The sequence below is a fragment of the Xenopus tropicalis genome, chromosome 4, assembly GCF_000004195.4.
Source record: "Xenopus tropicalis strain Nigerian chromosome 4, UCB_Xtro_10.0, whole genome shotgun sequence".
In the NCBI taxonomy this organism is placed as follows: Eukaryota; Metazoa; Chordata; class Amphibia; order Anura; family Pipidae; genus Xenopus; species Xenopus tropicalis.
The window spans coordinates 119,506,806-119,528,367 of record NC_030680.2 but is presented as its reverse complement, the minus strand read 5'-3'; the positions used below and the strand labels follow the sequence as shown (position 1 = coordinate 119,528,367).

General features: G+C 37.0%; 1 protein-coding gene across 6 annotated transcripts in view; it reads left to right on the top strand.

The window, feature by feature from the left end:
- pla2g4a (phospholipase A2 group IVA) overlaps nt 1-21,562 on the top strand; it is an 86,184-nt gene that overhangs the window by 53,848 nt on the left and 10,774 nt on the right. For all 6 annotated transcript variants that reach the window (XM_031899863.1, XM_012960636.3, XM_031899862.1 and 3 more), the window contains 11 exon segments: nt 845-958; nt 2,361-2,398; nt 6,554-6,698; nt 8,069-8,205; nt 8,952-9,174; nt 9,791-9,905; nt 10,188-10,325; nt 11,770-11,859; nt 16,740-16,811; nt 18,604-18,846; nt 19,937-20,121. In XM_031899863.1, coding sequence (XP_031755723.1) covers nt 845-958; nt 2,361-2,398; nt 6,554-6,698; nt 8,069-8,205; nt 8,952-9,174; nt 9,791-9,905; nt 10,188-10,325; nt 11,770-11,859; nt 16,740-16,811; nt 18,604-18,846; nt 19,937-20,121 — 1,500 coding nt within the window.

Here is a 21,562-nt window from a genome sequence, read left to right as displayed (position 1 = left end):
CTCTGAAAACCTATAAAATGTACACCCAACACTTACTCTAAAGAGTTTGGAGGGCATGCCCAAAACCACCTTCCTTAAGGAGCCCTTTAAATTGTCCAGCATCCTCAAACAGCACCAGGTCATGGAGTTAGTATTCACTTAAGAAAGCAGGATTGGCCCAGATGGCTTTGCTTTTCTTTGTTGCAGAGGTATCACTGCTATATTCTGGCAAATGTTTGTCAGGATTACAGCAAGTGATTGTTAACTATTAATATTATTTTTTTTTCTTGTACTGCTGGTAGCATAGATTAGCTGGACTGCTCTTCCAAATCTTACAGCAAATTATTTCTTGTGGTTTTGCTCAACATAGTACTTTCTTTTGTCTTTTACTGTGAAATGTCATATGGCGTGGAAAGAATTTTAATATGATCTAAGACAACAATACACCTTCAAAGCAAGATACTTGACAACATGGAAATCTCTGCCCCAATAAAGAGGCTGTTAATAGATAATCTGTGCGTGTGAAACATGCCTTGCTTCAAATGTTTGCTATACAGTACATCTTCCACTGAGACACCATAAGTTCACACACACAGTTCCTGTGTTCCTTATTAGTTTGTGAAGTGCATGTAGTAAGACAGCATGAGAAAGTCTTTCCTAGCAGATGTTCTACTCACCCACCCACACTAAATATCTACCCTTTATTTTAGATACTATACCACAGCCCTTTAGAGAAACATTCACATTAAAGTGATTTCCTTTTTTTGATTACCTTGATTCTTCTCAAGGAATCAAAAAAGGAGAATTGTAATTGATTTAATAGTTTGGTTTCAGATTAACTTTGTATTTGTTTCTTAATTTGTAGATAACTCTAATGGATGCAAATTATGTGATGGATGAATCTCTGGGCACTACAACCTTTCCAATCTCATCAGTTAAACCAGGAGAGAAGAAACAAGTCCCATTCACTTTTAATAAGGTATATATCCCAAGCAAAATAGCCATACAACCTAACTGAACTGATTTTGTAATACAGACAGACCTTAGAACCATAATACGTTTAAAATGATAAAACACTAACCACCGTATGTAATAAAAGGCACTAGCCCAGTAGCAGTAACAACCAATAAGATGTTTGTTTTTAAACAGGTGACCAGTAAATGCTACCTGCTAATTGATAACTATAGGTTTCTGCATCTGGGAAACTTAGTGCCTTTTATTACATAACCCTATTATTGGCTAAGTAGACTAACTTAAAGGGAAAATATGGCCCCTTTTTAGACATGAACTCATTCAATTGGGCATACAGTAGAACCCCCATTTTACGTTTTTCAGGGGACCATGGAAAAAAGATTTAAAATCAGGGAAATGTGTTAAGGACACATAAATGTTAACAATTTAAAGGAAATAAGTACAGGAATAATTTTTTATTTGCAACACAGTTCCTTTACTGAGTTATTTCACAGGTTTTAGCAGAAGTACTGAAAAAACTTTAAACACATACAGTACTGTAAAACATTTTGCATTTAATGCATGTGTTTGCTAAAAGTTTGAATATCACTATAAATGAATAAGATGTGGAAAACAATACTGTACAGCACTGTATTGTTCCATCTAAAACAAAAATCTTTACTCTTTTAACAAAAATCCGCACCTTGTACAGCCGTTCCCCATACTTGTGCAACTCTCGGTATTTTGTAAGCTCCCAGTGCGCATGCGCAGTATGAAATATGAGGCGATAGTGGTGACACTAACCTTCCTAAGATGGCGCCTGTGATCGCAAGTCATGGGGGAAACTTCAATTCCTAAAGTAAGCTGTATTTTCACCTTAAAACTAAGCAATTTGCTAGGGAGAGGCATGATAAAAACAGTGTGAAATGTGGGAAATTCATATGTAAAATCTGGGAATAGAGCCCACAGGAATGCATTAAAATTGGCGGGACCACAAAAAAACGTGTAAAAAGCGGGAAAACGTTAAATCCGGGGACGTAAATTCGGGGTTCTACTGTATGTTAAAAAAGATACATACTTGAACTGCAAAAAATAAATATCAATGTATTTTTTTTTACACATGGAAACTATGTTACACATGAAAAACATTTTCCAACTCCCTTTACGATTACTGTGTCATGAAGCCCAACTGAATAAGCACATGATAAATAAAAGGGGCCAGAGCCTAGACATGACCAATAAAAATAATTACTGGACATATATGCTTTTGTTCTGCACATCTTAATATATATTTATACATCTTATTGGATGATATATTTTACACTGAAAATAAAATTATTATTATTAGCAGTGTGATCTAATTATGGTCATATAGTCAATAACACATTATCATATTAAAGTCAGTAATTAGAGAACTCCTTTTTGTTTAGGTCACAGAGATGATACTGGAATTCTTACTTGAAGTTTGGTATGTACTCTTTTTATATTGCGTTTATGTAAACATTACTTAAAGTGGGCTGCTCTCTGCGTGGTGTAAGGTTACATTATAAGCAGTGAACATGCGTCAGTGGAAGGAAAAGTGTAATACTATTCTGCAACAGTTAAAGAGCTCTGGGGCTTTGAGGGTCACAGTTATAATAACATTTCTGACATAGAAGGGCAGTTATTGGTGGAATTTTTATGCGTTGAATGTTACATAGAACCATTCTGTTCATAAGCTGTCTTGTGTCAGCTACCCCCATGCACAGCATGACATTTTAATTATTATTTACTGCCACTTTGCACTTGTAAAAATGTGGGGAGTAATGTAATAAAAAGTGCAAAATGTGTGTCTAATCTACATTTAGTTACCTATAGCAACCAATCAACAGGTAGCGTTCACCGATCATTTGTTTGAGAACAAAGAGCTGATTGTTGGAGTTACTATTCCTTGGCAAACTTCCCACCTACAATTCCCCCCATGCTTCAAAAACACCAAGAAGAACACCAAATAATTAGTAAAAAGCACGATTGGGTATGTCCAGGAAATATGATTACACTAGGAATATTTAAGCCACCTGCTTGGTCCATTCACATACATCTTAAAACTGTTTGAGTATTACTGCCTCTTGCAGACCTCTAGTGCTGTTGATTGTGCCGTTGTCACTCTTATACTGGCATCAATTGGAGTCTGTCACCACTGGGGCATGGATGGACAAAGCATGTGCCCTCATAATATTTCTAGCACAATCATGATTCATGTAAGCATTACCTACTGTATATGGAGACTTCTCCATCAAGTGTTAGATGGTATCAGAGTGTGTCAGGGAATCTGATGATGCCTTATATATGTTATGTGTATGACTGCAAGTAAACCAGTGGGGCATAGCATGGGCATATTTTATATATTGGACCCTAGCAACTAGATAACTGGTGAAAATCCAAAACTGGAGAGCTGCGGAACAAAAAGTAAAACAATGAAAAAACTACCAATAATAAAAAATGAAGACCAATTGCAAATTGTCTCAGAATAGCAATCTCTTCGTCATATTAAAAGTTAACCCAGAGGTCAACAACACCTTTAAGCTAAGCATTACATTCATTCTGAAGAGAACAAGGCTGGTTTAATGCTGGCTGCTTTCAACCATCTGGTTGCTGATTATTTTGGAATATTATACGCAGTAAAAATAACTTTTTGGGTCACATTCCTTATGAGATAGTTATAAGAAAATTCTTTCCTGTATTCTTCGGGAAAACATTGTGACGCAACACTTCCTTCCAGCATTTAAATATCATAATCCTTCCCCATTTGCTCAGCAGTGGAAAATCTGAGCTCAGATGCTCGCTCATTCCATTTAGCCCCAGCTGGACTTTGTTTCTGAAATAAGTTTCATTCCAGTTGTCATGCATATTGCTCACATGTTGAAAAACTACCACTAGTAAAAGCAGGCTTACATTGCATAATATGAATCAGTTTCTCTCTGTTGATATCAATATATTAGAGTCTGCATTTTACTATTATGAATCCAGTATTTCTGCAACTAAGTTCAGCCTATATTTATTAGACTTCCATCCCACTGATATTTAAAAGTGACAGCCTCATAGAGTACCCCTGGAATTATAAAGGGGATGGCTTATACCTGAATTAATATAATTTATCTGTCTTTATCAATATTTATGAAACTCTGTGTGTACAGAGAGCTTTGTAGGTCTGTATTAAAGTATTAATTTATAGGTCATTTACATTGTAGAAGGCAGTGTGCAGACCTTAAGCTAGCCCCTTATAGAGCACGGCAGCCGGTCTTCCTCCCCTGATGTGCTTAAGTTTAACTTACACGCGCTCAGGGGAGGGCGACCGGCGGGTGGCTGGGGTCCCTGCAGGGGGTTGGGGGGACACGCCGGGGGCACCTTGGCAGGTGTGCCTGTCAGTGTCTGTCAGTTATAGCTTCTGATGCTAATGGACTACTGTTGCATAAATTTGGCAACCCCCTCATAGAGGAACATGGGTGGGTCAGATAATGTAAAAGCATCAGAAAGAACTTTTACAGCAAAGCTGATAAAAAGACAATATTATGATATAATAAAAAAAAAGTTTAAAAAAAAAATTGTTCTGTATCTCTGTAATTGTTCGTCATTCATATGTGCATGTTAGGGAGCTGCAGAAGGGGCAGGCCACAATGGGGCTCACCTGCACTTCTTGATGCTGAGTTCTGCCCCTGGTGTTTCCTTGGGGCACACGTGCTTATTAGATAAGCTTTTGTGCCCCAGGGATATATCAATAAACTTTTTGTGTGACTGCCCTCAAAGTATGGGGTTTGGAGAGAACCACGCTTATACTTCTTTATGCATCAGAAAAATGTTATTTTAATAGGTGGGGAAAGTTTACTTGGGAGAGAAAATATGTTTTTTGCTTGTTTTGTTTGGGGGGAAAATGTCACCAGTGATATTAAATTGTGTAAATAACACGTTTTTTCTTGTGAGAATGTGAAAAAAAGGTTGAGAACTGAAAATGGATTTTTTTTTTTGCAAATATCAATAATGTGCTCCTTGCATATCTACAGGCAGTTTTACTTGCTTTTTATGTCTGGTGCATTTTTTATTATTTCAACCACATGAGAACACAAGTGGTAATTGATTCCAGCCTGCCCTGTGGATCTGTAGTCAGGTTCAGCAGTGGACAACAATGCTGAGTACTAAGAAAAAGTGGTCTTCAGCAGTGATGTCCTCACCTGTTGGCACCACAGGTACCAACTTGCCTTGCTCTGCAGAATGCAAGCAAACCTACAGCACAGCAATTTGCAGGTTAAAGCATGTTTTATCCTTATGCAACTTTCTTGTAAGCTAAGGGTAAAAGCACACTTGGCATTTTAAATGTCACAGTGCTGTCATGGAGAACCATTGTGATTAAATGCCTCAATCGACTGTCACTGAAAAATATGGGAAGCAACTTGCTTGTGGCACAAACTGGTGGGAACGCTGAAGCATGTGTTTTTGACCGGTGAATGCCTGTTACCTCTAATTCCTGCTGTAGGCAGTGTTTTTTGTGGGATGTGGTGACGAGGTCCACTGGGAGTAAAAATAGGCCCTGACATTCCAAGTACATAGAGGCCCAAACAACCCCCACCAGCCCAATTAATAATGACTATCTATGGCATTTTAAATCTGCCCCTCTGGCATTTACAAGAATCCACAGATTGCCAGTCTGGCCCTGCTGGTGGCAACAATGTTGTATTTCAGTGCAGTGCTAGCCACTAGATCTTCAAGTGCCCCCTTCCTTTGCCAAACAGCACATGCACAGTACAGTCTTCCGAATACAGTAAAGTGGCTCCACCAGTAGATTAAGCTAAAAGCAGGGTCAGAACTAGGCGTAGGAAGAGGAGGCACATTCCTAGGGGGCAATGGTGGGGTGGGGGCATTGAACACGTACCTCTTCTGCCCGTGCTGCCCTAGTTCAGGGTCCTGTAGGATCACTTTCTCTTGCTCTCTCTCCAGCCCCACCACACCCTGCTCCTCAGCCCTGGGTGACACTTGTCCTGAGAATACCACAGAGGTCAAAACACAAGCCCAAGTAGCCTAGCATGCAGCAAGCTAAATTATTATGAATTCTGGAGCTGAAGGGTTTGAAATGGTGATGTAGGACTGCTTTAAAGTCTGCTTCAGGCCCCACAGGTTTTGTAAATTTCAGTGTAACTGCTTTACATATCTGCAAGGAATTAGAATTCAACTGTAAGCTCCACTGGGGCGGACTGAATAAACAATCCAATAAAAGAGCTGCATAAATGTGTCAGTGCCCTATAAATAACAGATAATAATAGTAACCTGTCCCAAAACCCAGAAAGACCCCTGCCAAAATCTTTAGGAAATTTGTCTATATTACAACAATAGCCGGAAGCATTTTTAGTACTGTTCCTGTTTATTTGCATTATATTGATCTATTCTTTATGCCATAAATGTTGGCGCCTGTTCCTTATCTCATACTCCCAGATATTTGAATTATGATATCAGATCAGAGAAAATGTATTTCAGTGGAACCCAAAAGTATTTTAAATGTGTATTGTAATAAAGATTAGTAGCAAGTGTACCAAATGTGATGTGTTGGCTATTTAGGAACGCATAGTAACTTGCCTAACTTTGCCCTTAACAGCTCTTCCACTGACCTGAGATTCAGCATGGCCCTTTGTGATCAGGAAAAGTTTTTCAGGCAAAAGCGTAAAAACCAAGTGATCAATGGACTGAGGAAACTTTTAGGTCCAGAAAAAACAAAAGATCTAAATCCAACTTCAAGAGATGTAAGTTATGTTGGGATACATTATTACAGCAGTAGTACATACAGTACATACCAAGGGAGCACACGTTGCTCTGCTACAGAATATTCTTGTCAGTTAATATTTAAAGGAAAATCATAACTAAGCTACACTTAACTCTACTTTTGTCAATAAGATCAAATGCTGTTCTTATTATTATATATAATATATATATTTCAAGCTCGTGTTACATGTAACAGCAAATGTCCCCATAGCTTAGCAAGGATCCCCAACCTTTTATACCCGTGAGCCACATTCAAGTGGAAATAGTGTTGGGGAGCAACACAAGCATGGAAAAAGTTCCTGGGGGTGCCAATAAGAGCTATAATTGGCGATTTGATAGCCCCCTGTGTGGACTGGCAGCCTACAGAAGGCTCTGTTTGGTATTATACTTGGTTTTTATGCCTCCAAAATTTGCCTCCTAACCAGAAATTCAGAAATGAGCACCTGCGTTGAGGCCACGGGGAGCAACATCCAAGGGGTTGGGGAGCAACATGTTGCTCACGAGCCACTGGTTGGGGATCATTGGCTTAGAATGTTTGTTTTACTGACTTAATACAAATAGGGAGAAGACGTATGACAGTGCAGTCTCAATGGAGTAGATGAGGTGCTAGTTTGTCTTAAAGCACTTGCATTATGCTGTACATGTGTTTAATGCAGTACAGAATAAATAATGAGCAGACATGGCAGACAGCAAGTGGAAGCCTTGAGAATAAATTTGCAAAATAATATTTTATTGGGCAAAATCTGTTTTTTGTAATGTGCTTGTTACAATAAGCCAGTAAAATAAAAGAGAAACAAAATAATGGCAGTGTCCCTTTAAACTGTTTGCCTGGAAATGACTTCCAGCACAGCACTCTGGAATCTCCCACTCTTAACCATCTTCAGGGATGTCACTCCTATGAAAGAAATTATTGAAGATTTGGCCGTTATATGTTCTATGCAAGACATATTTTGGTCTCACATGGTGCCAGCCAAGAAATCAATCCCCTTCCCATAGGAAGCCCACACAAGCAGGGGAGAACATGCCAACTCCTTGTAGATAGTGCCATGACTGGTATTGAACCTATGGTTCTTTTGTTTAACCATGCAGCCATTAAATCATCATTTCATCAATCTCAGAGAATTCTCATTACACTCTGTGATATGTATAAATAGTAGCAATACTAAGGAATGCCTTTATTTTCATGCACCTTGCACATTTATATATCTGGCAAGGGTGAATCCACAGGTGGGTATAGACCATAGATGTTACTAGTCGTGTCCAAAATATCAGCTTTACACTGGATTACAGTGAATATTAATAAAGAAAATAAAGGTTACTTTGTGTTACTCTATGCTTTGCCAATGTGTAGGTACCAGTAATTGCTGTGCTTGGATCTGGAGGAGGCTTCCGTGCAATGATTGGGTTTTCAGGTGTCATGAAGGCATTATTTGAATCAGGAGTTCTTGACTGTGTCACGTATATTGCTGGTTTGTCTGGATCTACATGGTAATTTGCATTTTATAAAATTTTGTATAAAGAGTTGTAAAATATATGATTTTATATCTGTTCAAGCAAACATGTATTATTCTCTAACCTATATTTACACCTTCAGCTCCAAAACTAGGGCATGCATTTAAGGTATGTATTTTTGCCTGACACATCTGGCCTTCCAGTCAGATATAGGTTTCAAAATCTAATCTGTCTTGTGTAAACTGTCCAGCGTTAATAAATTTGCTTGCTAAAGAAACAGTAATTATCATTAGCATAGATTGCTCTACTATAATGTCTGCCAGGTAGCTCAGCAGTGTTCATGTAAGATTCGTAAAATCTGGCTGCGTTCCATGTGGACTTCCCATGGGTTTCTTGGCAAAAGGAACAAAGATTTTTATGGCGGAGTTGTTTAAATGTTCAATGACTTTTTATAATTACTTGATATGTGTAGTAGCTTGACATTTATAACTGCCATTTACTACTACAAAACAAAAAGTACTAACTTTGGGTGCTCACAAATCTTGGTATATAACCATAAAATTTTCCATTGTGATTTTATCTCCCCACCAGTCTGTTTTGCCTCTTCGTTTTGCCCCAGATACTTTCTAGCCTACCTCCATAACACCCTAGAGATTCTGCTCTATGCTCCAGGCTGCTCACAGTTTCATCCACTTGTCCTTTATCCACAGTAGCACACAAGTACCTAGTAAAGCAATTGTCTATCTGTATTATTGCTTCATTTTATGCTTCTTTATCTACAGGTACATGTCTGCACTTTATTCGCATGCTGATTTTCCAAATAAAGGTCCAAAAGAAATAAACAAAGAATTAATGAATAATGTCAGTCACAACCCACTACTCCTGCTCACTCCTCAGAAAGTGAAACGCTACATTGAAGCCTTGTGGAAAAAGAAAAGCTCTGGCCAGCCAGTCACATTCACTGATATTTTTGCTATGCTTATCGGAGAGACTCTCATCAAAGACGTAAGCAGTTATTCAAATACTCTTAGAACTATATCTGTTCTGTCAACTCTAACTGATTCTTCGCCCTTTAGGGCCATGACACACAGGGAGATTAGTCGCACCATGACAAATCACCGTTTTCAAATTAAACATGAAACCCAAATTCTTTATTGTATTAAAACATCTATACCTATTATAAATGTATTTATCCTGTCCATCATATATTGCCTTTCATGCCTCTATGTGTTAAGCATTGCTCAACTAAACGGATTCGGAATTATTTATTAGGGTGATAGGTCCCCTTTAATGCAATGGAGTTTTTCCGATTCAGGATCTGTTGTAAATATGCCTGCAAATCAAGGAAAAAATGTGTTCACGAAAGAAAACTGCATTTTTTACTGTAGTCATGTGTCAATAAAAAAAACAAAAAACATAAATCTGCTACAATGCTCTACCTTACACTTATCTTTTATTTAATTAAAAATAAATGTAGGCTTATATTTCCCCCCCCCCCTAAATTATTTAAACTAGGAATAATCTGTATGGATAAGGCTGGGTAAGAAATTATTTTGTTCTATATAGCAAACTCAAAAGTTTGAGATTCACAAATTTTTTATTCTGTACATATATTTTGCAGAGAATGAACAGAAAACTGAGTCACATGCAGGAAAAAATAAGCCATGGTCAGTGTCCCCTGCCGCTATTTACTTGTCTTCATGTTAAACCGGATGTCTCTGAGCTGATGTTTGCAGGTACAGACATATTTATATTCTTATTTAAAAAACTAAACCTGTTTTCAGAAAAGGGTCATTTGTACTTGCAGGCTTTTATCTGTCTCTGCCCAGCAGTATTTCAGATGGGGCAGAAGTTGGCCTAGCTACCAAATCCATCTAAACAGTTTGTGTAGCCTTCATACACAATCCTGATACTTTCTTGAAATGATTTAGATGAGATGATTTAATAACACCAGAAACATAGGTTTAAAGTAACAGAAGTATTTGTCTGGCAATTAATCCTTGAATTTTATTTTGTAGATTGGGTGGAATTCAGCCCATATGAAATTGGAATGGCCAAGTATGGTACCTTCATGCCTCCAGACCATTTTGGAAGCAAGTTTTTTATGGGAACTGTGATAAAAAAGTATGAAGAAAATCCTTTGCACTTTTTAATGGGTAAGTCAGGCCACACTGTAGAGGAAAAGAATAGAATATATCTTTATTTTCATTGTCACATCTATGTAAAGAGTAATACAGAGTATAATAGCCAGTTAATGAATCTATGGGGCCCATTCAAATTTTTTTTTCAGAAAAAAAACATTTTTTTTAATTTATAGAACTTTTCATTATGTCCACGATAATTTCGTTAAAATTCCACTACTTTTTTGTGGTTTGTGTTAACTTCCACGAAAAAGTCGTATTTTTCGCAACAACTACAAACATTTCGGAATTAATTTAAGCTTTGGTATCGTGACTATCTTTTGGCCAGGTTGGATCTGTAGAGTGCCATTGAGTCCTATGGAAGGCTTCCAAAATCATGCATTGAAAGTTTCAAAGCCAGAAATGTTTTTGCGCCGTTTACGATTGTTCGGATCCAGAAATTTTGTGAATTTCTCATCACAACCACAATATTTTCGCACGACCAAGAAAATAATTTTTGTGATATTTTTACACATCAGAAGTTATTGTGGTTACCTACATGCAAGTGATTATGGAAATTAATTCCAACAGAAATAGCTTCTTTACAAATGGCCAATGGCATAGACTTAGCTTTTCAATAAAAGGTAATAAATGCAGTAAAAAAAAAACAAAAAAAACGTTTCAAATGTAGGGGGTTATTTATCATTATTCGTATTTAAGTAATTTTTGTATTTTTTTTCTACTCTGAATAACCTTTTTTTTAAAAAAAAAAAAAAATCAAATAATATCTTGTTAATGAAAAATCCAATAAAAAATGTGATTGCGTAAAACCGCAAATAAAAACTAGAATTCGTAATTTTCAGGAAGCTCCAAATTGTGGGAAGGTCATCTTCCATAGACTCCATTTTAATCAAATTATAAAATATATTTACTTTTTCTCTGTAATAATAAAACAGTACCTTGTACGGGATCCCAACTAAGATATGATGAATCCTTATTGGGTTTATTTAATGTTTAAATGACTGTTTAGTAGAATTAAGGTATGGAAATCCAAATTACAGAAAGATCCCTTATCTGGAAATCCAAAATTGTGCACTTTTTGATGTGAAATGAATTAATGGTGCAGTATACAACTAAAACTTTTGTTGAAAAATGTGTTGTGCTTTTTCTTTTATTTAAAACAAATATCTGTAGTTTAGTTTTTTGTTTAGTGGAAGTAATAACAAATACCATAAATATGTATTTATTAAAAGAATAGCCAAACAAGTTTGTTGAGCAGAAGTCCTATTTATTCAGGGTATAAATTGCCCCTTATTATGCCCCTAGAAATCACAGCCGTTGGTTCTGTTCTCCACTTGCCAATGGATAATAAATATTTTACTTTACAGGATATGATAAATGCAAATGAATATTTCAACCTGTTTATGTTTTAGTTAAATAAGGTCAATCACTGTGGGGTTTTTGTTTGGTTTATCCTTAGGTGTCTGGGGCAGTGCTTTTTCAATATTAATCAACAGAGTGCTTGGCGTATCCACTAACAACCAAGGTTCTACGATGGAGGAAGAAATAGGTAACTGTTTAAATTGTTGATTGACAGAATGTCCTTAAATAAATTTGTGCATAGGTATGGCAGACATTAAGGGGTGCTACGTACCTCATTAAGCACAATGAAATGGTGAGCAAGGTGGACTCGAAATCACTTAACTGAAGATCATTTAATTGCAACTTCTCTATTCCTCCATTTAAATGTGATACAGGCATGAATTTACTAGGGAGTGTTGAATGCTTGTTCGGGTACCATACTTACCTCCTTCTTTCTGCATTGATACTGACCACAGATCTAGCCTTCTAGCACTCATAACATCATCTCTGCATGTCTAAATCTGACCCATTGTGAAATAACACAGCCTTAAAATTGGTTGTTTCTCCAGAGCAAGAGGCAATCATATGGTCAGTGTAAAATCAATGTTTATGCTATTCCAATCCCCAACAGCTTAGGTCTTTCATTGGACATTGTTCTGAGGCAGCTAACGCCAAATTATCTTTTCGGCATTGTTTAGTTTTGTATTGCTTGGCAACATGGGTGTCTCATTAAGGAAAGTATCGCGTCTATCCTGATCCATTTATGGGTGGAAATGACTCATTTGTCTGCAGCGCTAAAAATAATGAACATAAAGTGATGTAAAGATGATTAAACAATGTATTTATGTCAGAGATGTGTGCCTGCTACTTAAATTAGCAGTAAATTTGGCACTTCTTCGCCACTTTAATTCCCAATACTGAGGTTAAGCTTTTTTTTTTTTTTTTTTTTTTTTTAAATCAAAGGGCTGCATATGGTTACAGATAGAAAGTTCTATAAACAAATTTAGCTTTTTGTTTGGCAGCTCTCCAGTTTAGTATTTCAACTGCAACCTGGTTTCTAGGGTCTTTTTTACCCCTCAGCAACCAGGGAGTGCTTTGAATGAGAGACTGGAATATGAATAGGTAAAAGATTAAATAGGAAAAGAAAAGCAATAAAATAGGATAAAATAGCACATGGAATAGGAATAGGACATTCTATCACTACTCTTTGATAAACACACCATTGCATTTGGCCTAACTGCAATCAGTATCCGACTCCGACTTCTGCATGTAAAGAGACAGATGCTGAGAGGGGAACAGAGCGGAATAATTTAATTATTTTTATTTTTAATTGATTAATTAATACAGAATTTTAATTAATTTAATACAGAATTTTTCATTGATTATATTTAGAAAGTTTCTTGTTTCTTTGAGATTAAGCTCATATTAAATTTTAATTTCCACGTTAGTCCCCCTTTAACCATAAACCAAGTCTTAACTGAGTATAAACAAGGAGGCATATAGCCTTATGACCATGATTTGCCAGTTTGAAGGAATATGATCTGTTTTTAAATAGATTCTGTGGTCATGAGTCTCATTTTTAAATGTGTATTATTAACGAATGGAGAAAATGTAAATAATTCTCAAATGGAGAATATGTAATCTTATTTTGAAGTCCAGTTGACTGAATACCTTTTATAAGGCTTACCCTGGCAAAAAGAGTGCAAGGTAATTAGAAACGTGTTATGAATAGTAATGTGACCTTTATGCTGTATAAAGGAAATGATCTTTGTATCAAATGTATTTGTTATACACAGTGACGTCAGGTGAGCTGTAAATATAATTTGTAGTACAGAAATACCTATTTTTGGGGGGTGTGCCTCACCTGCATGTTTCTTGAAGTAAATACATGATATAAATTTTCCATCCTGAAATAGCAAAATATGAGCCCTTGAGAAAGCACGCTGCCTTTACTCTGTGGTAACCTAATCCACTGGATCAACAGTCTTCTTTGTTCATTGGTTTTGTCCCCAGAGTGAGGTGCTAGTAATTATACTTACTATATATATTGCAACCAGTGTACTCTCTGTCCCCCTGCGTATGAGTACAGAGTACACTCTGTTACACCTCAAGGCAGATAGGAATACACTTTGATTTTAACCTTTAAAATCCTGCAGTTCAGATGTTAAAGGAGCAGTTCAGTGTAAAAATACATCTGGGTAAAATAGAGTGTTCAATATAAAAAATGTTTTCAATATAGTTAGTTAGGCAAAAATGTAATCTATAAAGGCTAGAGTGAGTAGATGTCTAACATAATGGCCAGAACTCTACTTCCTGCTTTACAGCTCTCTTGTTTGCAGTCAGTAACCAATCAGTGACTTGAGGGGGGGGGGGCATATGGGACATAACTGCTCAGTTAGTTTGCATTTAAATCTGATCTGAGTGCCCCCCCCTAAAGTCACTGACTAACTAAGAGGTTAGAGAGCAGTAAAGCAGGAAGTAGAGTTCTGGCTATTATGTTAGACATCTGCTCACTCCAGCCTTTATAGATTACATTTCTGCCTAACTAACTATATTACAAATATTTTTTATTTTGCGCAGCCCATCTATTTTACCCAGTTTCATTTTACATTGAACTGCTTCTTTCAATATATTGAAAGTCATTGCATTAAGAACCCTAAACTACCTTCAAAATGCTTTGTGCAGTTGAAGAGCATTTTGAACCTAAAAGGAAGCCTGTTTATTTTCCGACTTCCAGATATTTTTAGAATGAATGCTGTGCCTCGTGCTAACAAGATTACTTTTTATCCTCATTTGTTTGTTCTGATATTATGGAAATTCTTTGTTGGTTCTTTTTTTCTTTAAGTGTTGCTTGAGCCGTGGTAACATATAATGGCAGGCTGCTTCTAAATAGCGGCTTGTAGCTTCGCCTGCCTTTGTCTTCTATTCTTTTTTTTTTATGATGATTTACTTTTCCTTGTTTTCAACAAATGTAATTACTGGGGTCATTTTTTATTTGTTCATCAATAATTCTGGATCTAATTATTTATGGATCATTTTGTAAAGTGGCACAGAGTAGGAAGTTCATAATTTAGCCTCTATTATTAGCCATATATAGACACAATTTTAACACTTTAAAATATCTATATTAGAAAAGATATTTCTATACACAAGATACATTTTGTTAAACCAGTTAAGAGAATGTTTAAACCATTAAATTGGATGCTGACCTGTTTAATGGAGACCATTATATACTGAGACATTTTCATTTGGTCTTTATGGTTTACTATTTGTTTTAATTATTAATGTCATAACAAGATTCTGGGAAAAAATTCCTTAAGGCTCCTAGAAAAGTCCATTTACATGGGCTTTGTCCCATTTACATGGGTTTATCCTATAGGCTACAGTTCACCCACTGGGTCTGAAGCTGAAGCCAGGATAATAGCTGATCAGATTCCCAACTACAGACCGGTTTCGCCCTTTTTGGGGCTCATCAGTGTAGCGCAGGGTTTTCTGATCAGCTTAGGTAGAGCCAGGAGTGGGGATACACGAACAAGCTAAAGGGATTGAGGAGACCTCCTCATACGTATGCAAATGCTTTAAACCCAGTGGGTGAGCTTTAGCCTATAGGATAAACCCATGTAAATGACACAAAGCCCATGTAAATGGACTTTTCTAGGAGCCTTAAGGAATTTTTTCCCAGAATCCTGTTATGACATTTGCATACGTATGAGGCGGTCTCCTCAATCCCTTTAGCTTTTTAATTATTAAAGGAGAACAATTACATTTAGGGTGATATGTCATCTCTGCAAAGACTGCAGGAATGTCTGCACTTGGTTCATTTGAGCAATGTCATTAGTTATACCTTATGGCGGTAGTTTTTTAGCTAGCATCATAAAGAGATAGGAAATCTCTTTGGTAAGTCCTACATGCATGCTAAAAATTAGCTTTCTGTGTTCCCCTTAATAAATTAATTTGTTTTGGGTGGGCAGCTGAAAGCCACAAAGGGATTGGTCAACTTAACTGCTGGACCGCAACCTTAATACATGCAAGGCAGGCGCCCAATGGGCATCCCTCTCTCCTACTCCTCCCCACTACACCAGCACAATAAATTTGCCAGATTTCCCACAATACGTATGGGGGGGGGGGTTGCATGGAGATGCCGAGGCATGCTACAGAAGGGCAAGCAGGGGTTGGCAGGCATCAAAAATATGTGTCTGGGCCATAGGCAGGTGCCTTTTCTACCTACAGCTAGTTCTGGCCTTGTTCAGCTTTCCATTTTAGGATCATATTTCAGTATTTGGCCAGTGCACCCAAGAGAATTTCTGTAGATATGAAAAATAATGTGACAAAGGGGCTGATTTATGAATAAAATAGCTGTAACCTCAAATTTGTGATGCTTTTGCTCCATTTATTTAAAAAAAAAAAAAAAAAAACCTGCAATCACATCAGCTTAAACCTGCTGTATCTTGAAAAAGGAATGTATTATTTTTTTGAAAATGCTTCAATCACAATTTTCAAATGGGCTGCAGTATGATTTCAAGATGCTTTCAAAATTTTACAATTGTGATCAACCCTCTCGTGGGTTATGCCCAGTTGTTTCCCTTACAAAATGGATTTGTACTCTGTAAAGATATGATAGTTTATTAATGTTTAATGGATAAGAAAAATATATTGGACTGAACCACTAGGTTGGAATACAGTGTCTTTAGGATTTTGTTGGGAATTTCTCCAGACTGCAGCACTTACACAATACAGATTTAGATGAATTAGAGTATTCAGCTAAAGAGAATCCAAATCCTTATAATGTCATGACAAAGCATTGGAGATTATCCAGTGTTTTGAATTAGCTCAAATTTGAATATGAAAGTTGGGTGTGACTTTGTTTTGATTTTCGGCCAAACTTTCCATATTTGTAAGAACTTGTCAGAATGTTAAAATTATGATTTGCTGTAACAGGAAATTATGTTTGCTTGAGAATTACACACAGAGCTAGAGGTTAAAAAGAAAGTTGGATAAAACCAAAGCCATTCTTTTTGATGAATGAAGTGTCTTGGTCTGCTTGCTTTAGAAAAGTAATTAGTGTAATATTTATTTTTATTTAATTAGAAAATCTCAAGCCAAAGCACATACTGGGCAATGACAGCTCTGACAGTGATGACGAGATGCAAGAACCAAAAGGTAAGTCATTTTCCCGAGGTTACCATAAAGTACTATTTCTTCTGTTTTCCCTCCTCACATTTGCGTTTCCCCTGTAATTTCTTTCTAATGTCTCTTACTTTTATTTTTCTTCTCCATATGAAGCTTCGCTATCTCCGGGGCCTGCCCTTCCCACAGTAAATCACACTGGCTGGTTTGGTGCTTTTGCTGATCTAATGCTGGCATGAGGCTCAATCTCTTTCTCTTGCTGATGGTGGGTGTTTTCCTTCTGCTGTAAAAGGGAGGACACAATGTCTTTGCTTTTTCCTTTTGACGTCTTTCCTTTCTTCCAGGGGATGCTTGTCAGTGTTAAAGCATATTTCTAGATAAAACAAGCAAGTGTTATCCATAAAGTTTAGGTCAATGTTTATGGCTGTCATTATTGCTACTGCAGTCTGATACACTCAATATTTAGATATATAGTTATTCTACACTTTCAGAATATCAGCTTTTCTGGTGCTGTAAGGGCTGGACATATTTAATTGCAGGAAACCATCTGCAATTGTCTTTCTCAGTTGTGGATGAGATTAAATTGCTACTATTCTCTGTACCTTTCAACCCAACACTGCTTAAAAAGAATAAATCATACTAAGCTTTCTTCACATATTATAATCTACCATGGCTCCTTAAAGCTTTGCTAATTAACTTAAATACAACCCCTCATTCTCAGGAAAGTGGAGAATTTGAAAGCAACCTAGTAACTGTAAGGTAGTGGCCTTCAGACTTTGCAGTCAGGCAGGTTTTGGGGTCCAATATTTGGTTGGGCACCCTTAGCTCATGACAAGGTTTCAGATAAAAAGAAATTGGTTGAACAGTCACAATACTATAACTGTAGGGGTATTAAAGACAGTAATTAAGTAATCAACCATTGCTTTAACCACCCCCCCCCCCCCCCAGAATGACAAACTCTCACAGTTTGGGAATCACTGCTGTGAAAGGTATGCAATATGGAAGACACTCATGTAGCTGCCAAAAATAGTTAATGAAATGCTTAAATCACCATATCAAAAGATACAGAGCACATACAGAGCAACGGGGCGAATGCACCTCAGCCATAAGCCTGCTAAACCCAATATCCTGGTCACTGTGCCTTCCAAAAGCGTTCAGCCTGTTAACCAGTTCCCTGGTTTGCTAAATAGCAAATCATATTTAAAACATAGTTTTCTGGGCTTGTGCCACATTGCTGCGAACGTTGGCCAAAAAGCTGGTCTGATCACAAAACATTTTTCCAAATCACAGCTCAGTTACTTTAATTTTTTGGGGGGAAAATTCTAAATATGCTTGCACATGGTTCTCTTTGAGTATTCTCTTATTTTGTGGCTCCCTCCCAGTCAGAGCAGTGCAATATGGTTTGGTATGGCGCTGTTAGCATCTTGCTGTGTTGTGTTGCAATTGTATAAAATACAAAGAAATACTGCAAGAGAACCAGAATGCTAAAACATTAAAACAGGACAATCATACAAAAAACTAAGTAGCATTGAAGTGACTCAACAAGTTAAATGTGTTAGAATAGCCCTGTCAAAGCCCAGTTTCAACCCAATAAAAAATCTGTTAAATTTGTCACTGAACTGACATATAATATAATATAATATAATCAGCCTATGCTGAGTTTTGTTGTTTTATAATAAAAATATCACAAAAAATACAATTTTAGTATATGATTTGCTATTCGCTAAAATGAGAGAACCAGGCAACAAATCACATACTCTTCCTGATTATTTAAATGTTGCTTTTGTTCTTATTTTTTTTGTCATGTTATATTCATTTGCTATAGGTACTGAAAATTCTAAAGCAGAAGAGGAGTATCAGAGAAATAATCAAGCCAGTTGGGTCCAGCGTATGCTGATGGCATTACTGGGTGACTCTGCTCTATTTAATACCCGTGAGGGAAGAGCTGGGAAAGTGCACAACTTCATGCTTGGATTAAACCTTAATACATCATACCCATATTCACCCCTTTCAGGCTTGTGCACTCAGCAGTCTATGGAGGAGGATGAGTTTGATGCTGCTGTCGCCGGTAATGTGTAATTTCATTTTGGAGGGAGCTTGTTCACAGAATCAGACTTTTCAGTTCAAAGGATATAAGCAAAAACCTTTATTCTAAATAAGTACATTTTTTTAATGCCCTTTAGCGTAGACAGTGACATCTGTAAAGAGAAGTGTAGCTGAACTGCTCACTAAAACTAAACTCTTTTGATAGATGAAGGGCAGATAACAGCATGCCTTTTAATTTATGGGTTGAAAGCCAGTGATGGATTGTCCACACTAGTAATTAAACTGCTCGGAACACAGATAACTGAATTAATAGTTCAACATTGTAACATTTCCTGTATCCTACTTTCACCAACAATCCCAGATTGCTCAACTTGGTAAAGCATAAATCATGAATATATTAGCATAAGGAATTCTTTTGTTCCACATCATGCAAATCTAATTCCGGAGAGAAATGCATTTTCTGCATTTTGCTTGCGTATATTTTAACTATTTTTATCCATAAATTCTTCCAGGATGTACAAACATTTTATGAGATTGATCAAATAAATGTTTCTACATCAGGCAGATTTTTAGTTTTGTGCTTATATGGCGTATTCAATGCCCCAACTTGCCCCTACATACTGTACCTAGGCTTTTCAGCCTTTTCTGGGGACACTGTCTAAAAGCTTTATCCAAATTTAAGATGCATAGCGCTGCTGTTTACAGAAGCTGGTAGGGAAGCCCAGGACCTTAAGTGAAATAAAGTCTACCTATTTCGATCCTTATTTTATGGTGCAGTGTTCTCGAATTTAAAATTTAAGTGTTTAAAAATTGTGTTCTGCAAGTAGATGTTCAATAAAAGTACATGATGTTTATAAAGGGTAATCTACATATCTAGATGTTTCTTGTTTTCATTGATTTATTGATACACCGTGAAGACCTCTTGACAGGTGCTTCATATAAATGAATAAAAAAGGGAAGGACTTTTGTTATTTATTGTGCATAAAATAGAACAATGTTTTGTTTTGTTTGAAGAGTTAAAAGAAAAAAGGTCCTTATTTATAATGGGTCTTTGGAAGATAATATGGAAGTCAGCCTCTTGGTTCATTTATTTAAGTTGGTATATTTTTCAGATCCTGATGAGTTTGAGCAAATATATGAACCACTCGACGTGAAGAGCAAAAAAATACACATAGTGGACAGCGGGTTAACGTTTAATCTGCCGTATCCTCTTATTTTAAGACCTCAACGAGGAGTCGATTTGATCATTTCATTTGATTTTTCTGCAAGGCCCAGTGATTCAAGTCCGCCTTTCAAGGTAATTTCATGTTTTTAGACTGTTTTCTCCCTAGATAGATATTCAAGGCAGTGTCACACAGTCATGTCCTGCCTGCACTGCTTTAGCTACTGCATCTGTCCACACTCATTTGGCTCCTAGCAATGTATTTGGGGATGGTGAAACACTTTTTCTAGACACTGGGACTTCATCACCCTGGCATTTATGCTCATGCCCCAAACACACAAACAATGCATATTTTCAGAAACTAAGCCATCATGCTTAATGCATATCCAGGCCTAGGATTCAAAATAGGCCCTGGCATTTCAAGTACACAGAGGCCCAAACAGCCCCCCACCAGCCCACTAAATTGTGACTATTGCATCTTATAGCAGCCCCTCTGGGATTTGCCAGAATCCACAACTTGCCAGATTGGGCCTGTGTCACAGTAAGTGTCACAGTAAGGCTAAGTAGAGCACTGCATACAAGTTAAAGCAAAATACTGCACCAGTGCTGTCTCCAATCGCAATGCTCACAGGGGGCAGTCAGATAACCAAAAGAGGTAGGAAATGGTGTAATTTTTTTAGATTAAACTTTGTGTGTAATGAGAGAGAAAGCACCATGGTCTATGCTGCAAACAATATTTTTTTCTATATTAAGGTAGTAAAGGTCACTAGTTATTTTACCTGGTTTTATCTTGCCCAGACAGACCAGTTGGGTTACATCTGTTTAATTACTAATGAGACCAAACTGACCTCTCCTAATTTTACTCATTCTGATCTGTTCTGGGCATAAGGAACATTGTGTTTCATATAAATCCTTCACAGATAAAACACACCTTGTGTTTGTATAATTAACTCACCATCTGCTGATTTTACACTCGAGTTTTATGCAAAAGTGTTAAGCTGTTTAAGGTAGACTATACCTTCATTTTTTATTTTCCATTTGAGCTTGTTTAATGGAGTTATTAAGAGCTGTATAACTTTGCTTCTCCCTGTAATGGCGACAATGCAGACTTCACAATGCAGACAATGCAGCTTGTGGCACATAATGCCTGTGCCTGCACCCAGGATCTCCCACTGATACAAACAAATAAAGGCCAAAATAGCTTACCAGAGCTGTAGCTTGTTTATAAGTCAATGGAGATGGACATGGGAGCTTTTCAGACAGCTAAAATATTGTATCTGCCAAGAGCTGCCTGTGCCATTAGTCTTTTCTATCCTGTTTTATGCTTACTTATTACATCTCATAAGTGTCTGTAGTAACATAATTCCTTTGCAAAAGCAAAAGGGACAAGACCTACTAGTTCAGGGTGTAGTAAACCCAATTCTGCTGAACAAGGTTGGCTTTTTTAAAGGACAAAAGTGTGTGTGTCCATGTGAGTGTGTATGTGTTTTCTGTAAATATGGTAATGTTAAATCTGTGTTTGAATTGCTGCCCCTTTTAAGACATACAGTAGTTCTTGGAGCATGCTGATCATTAA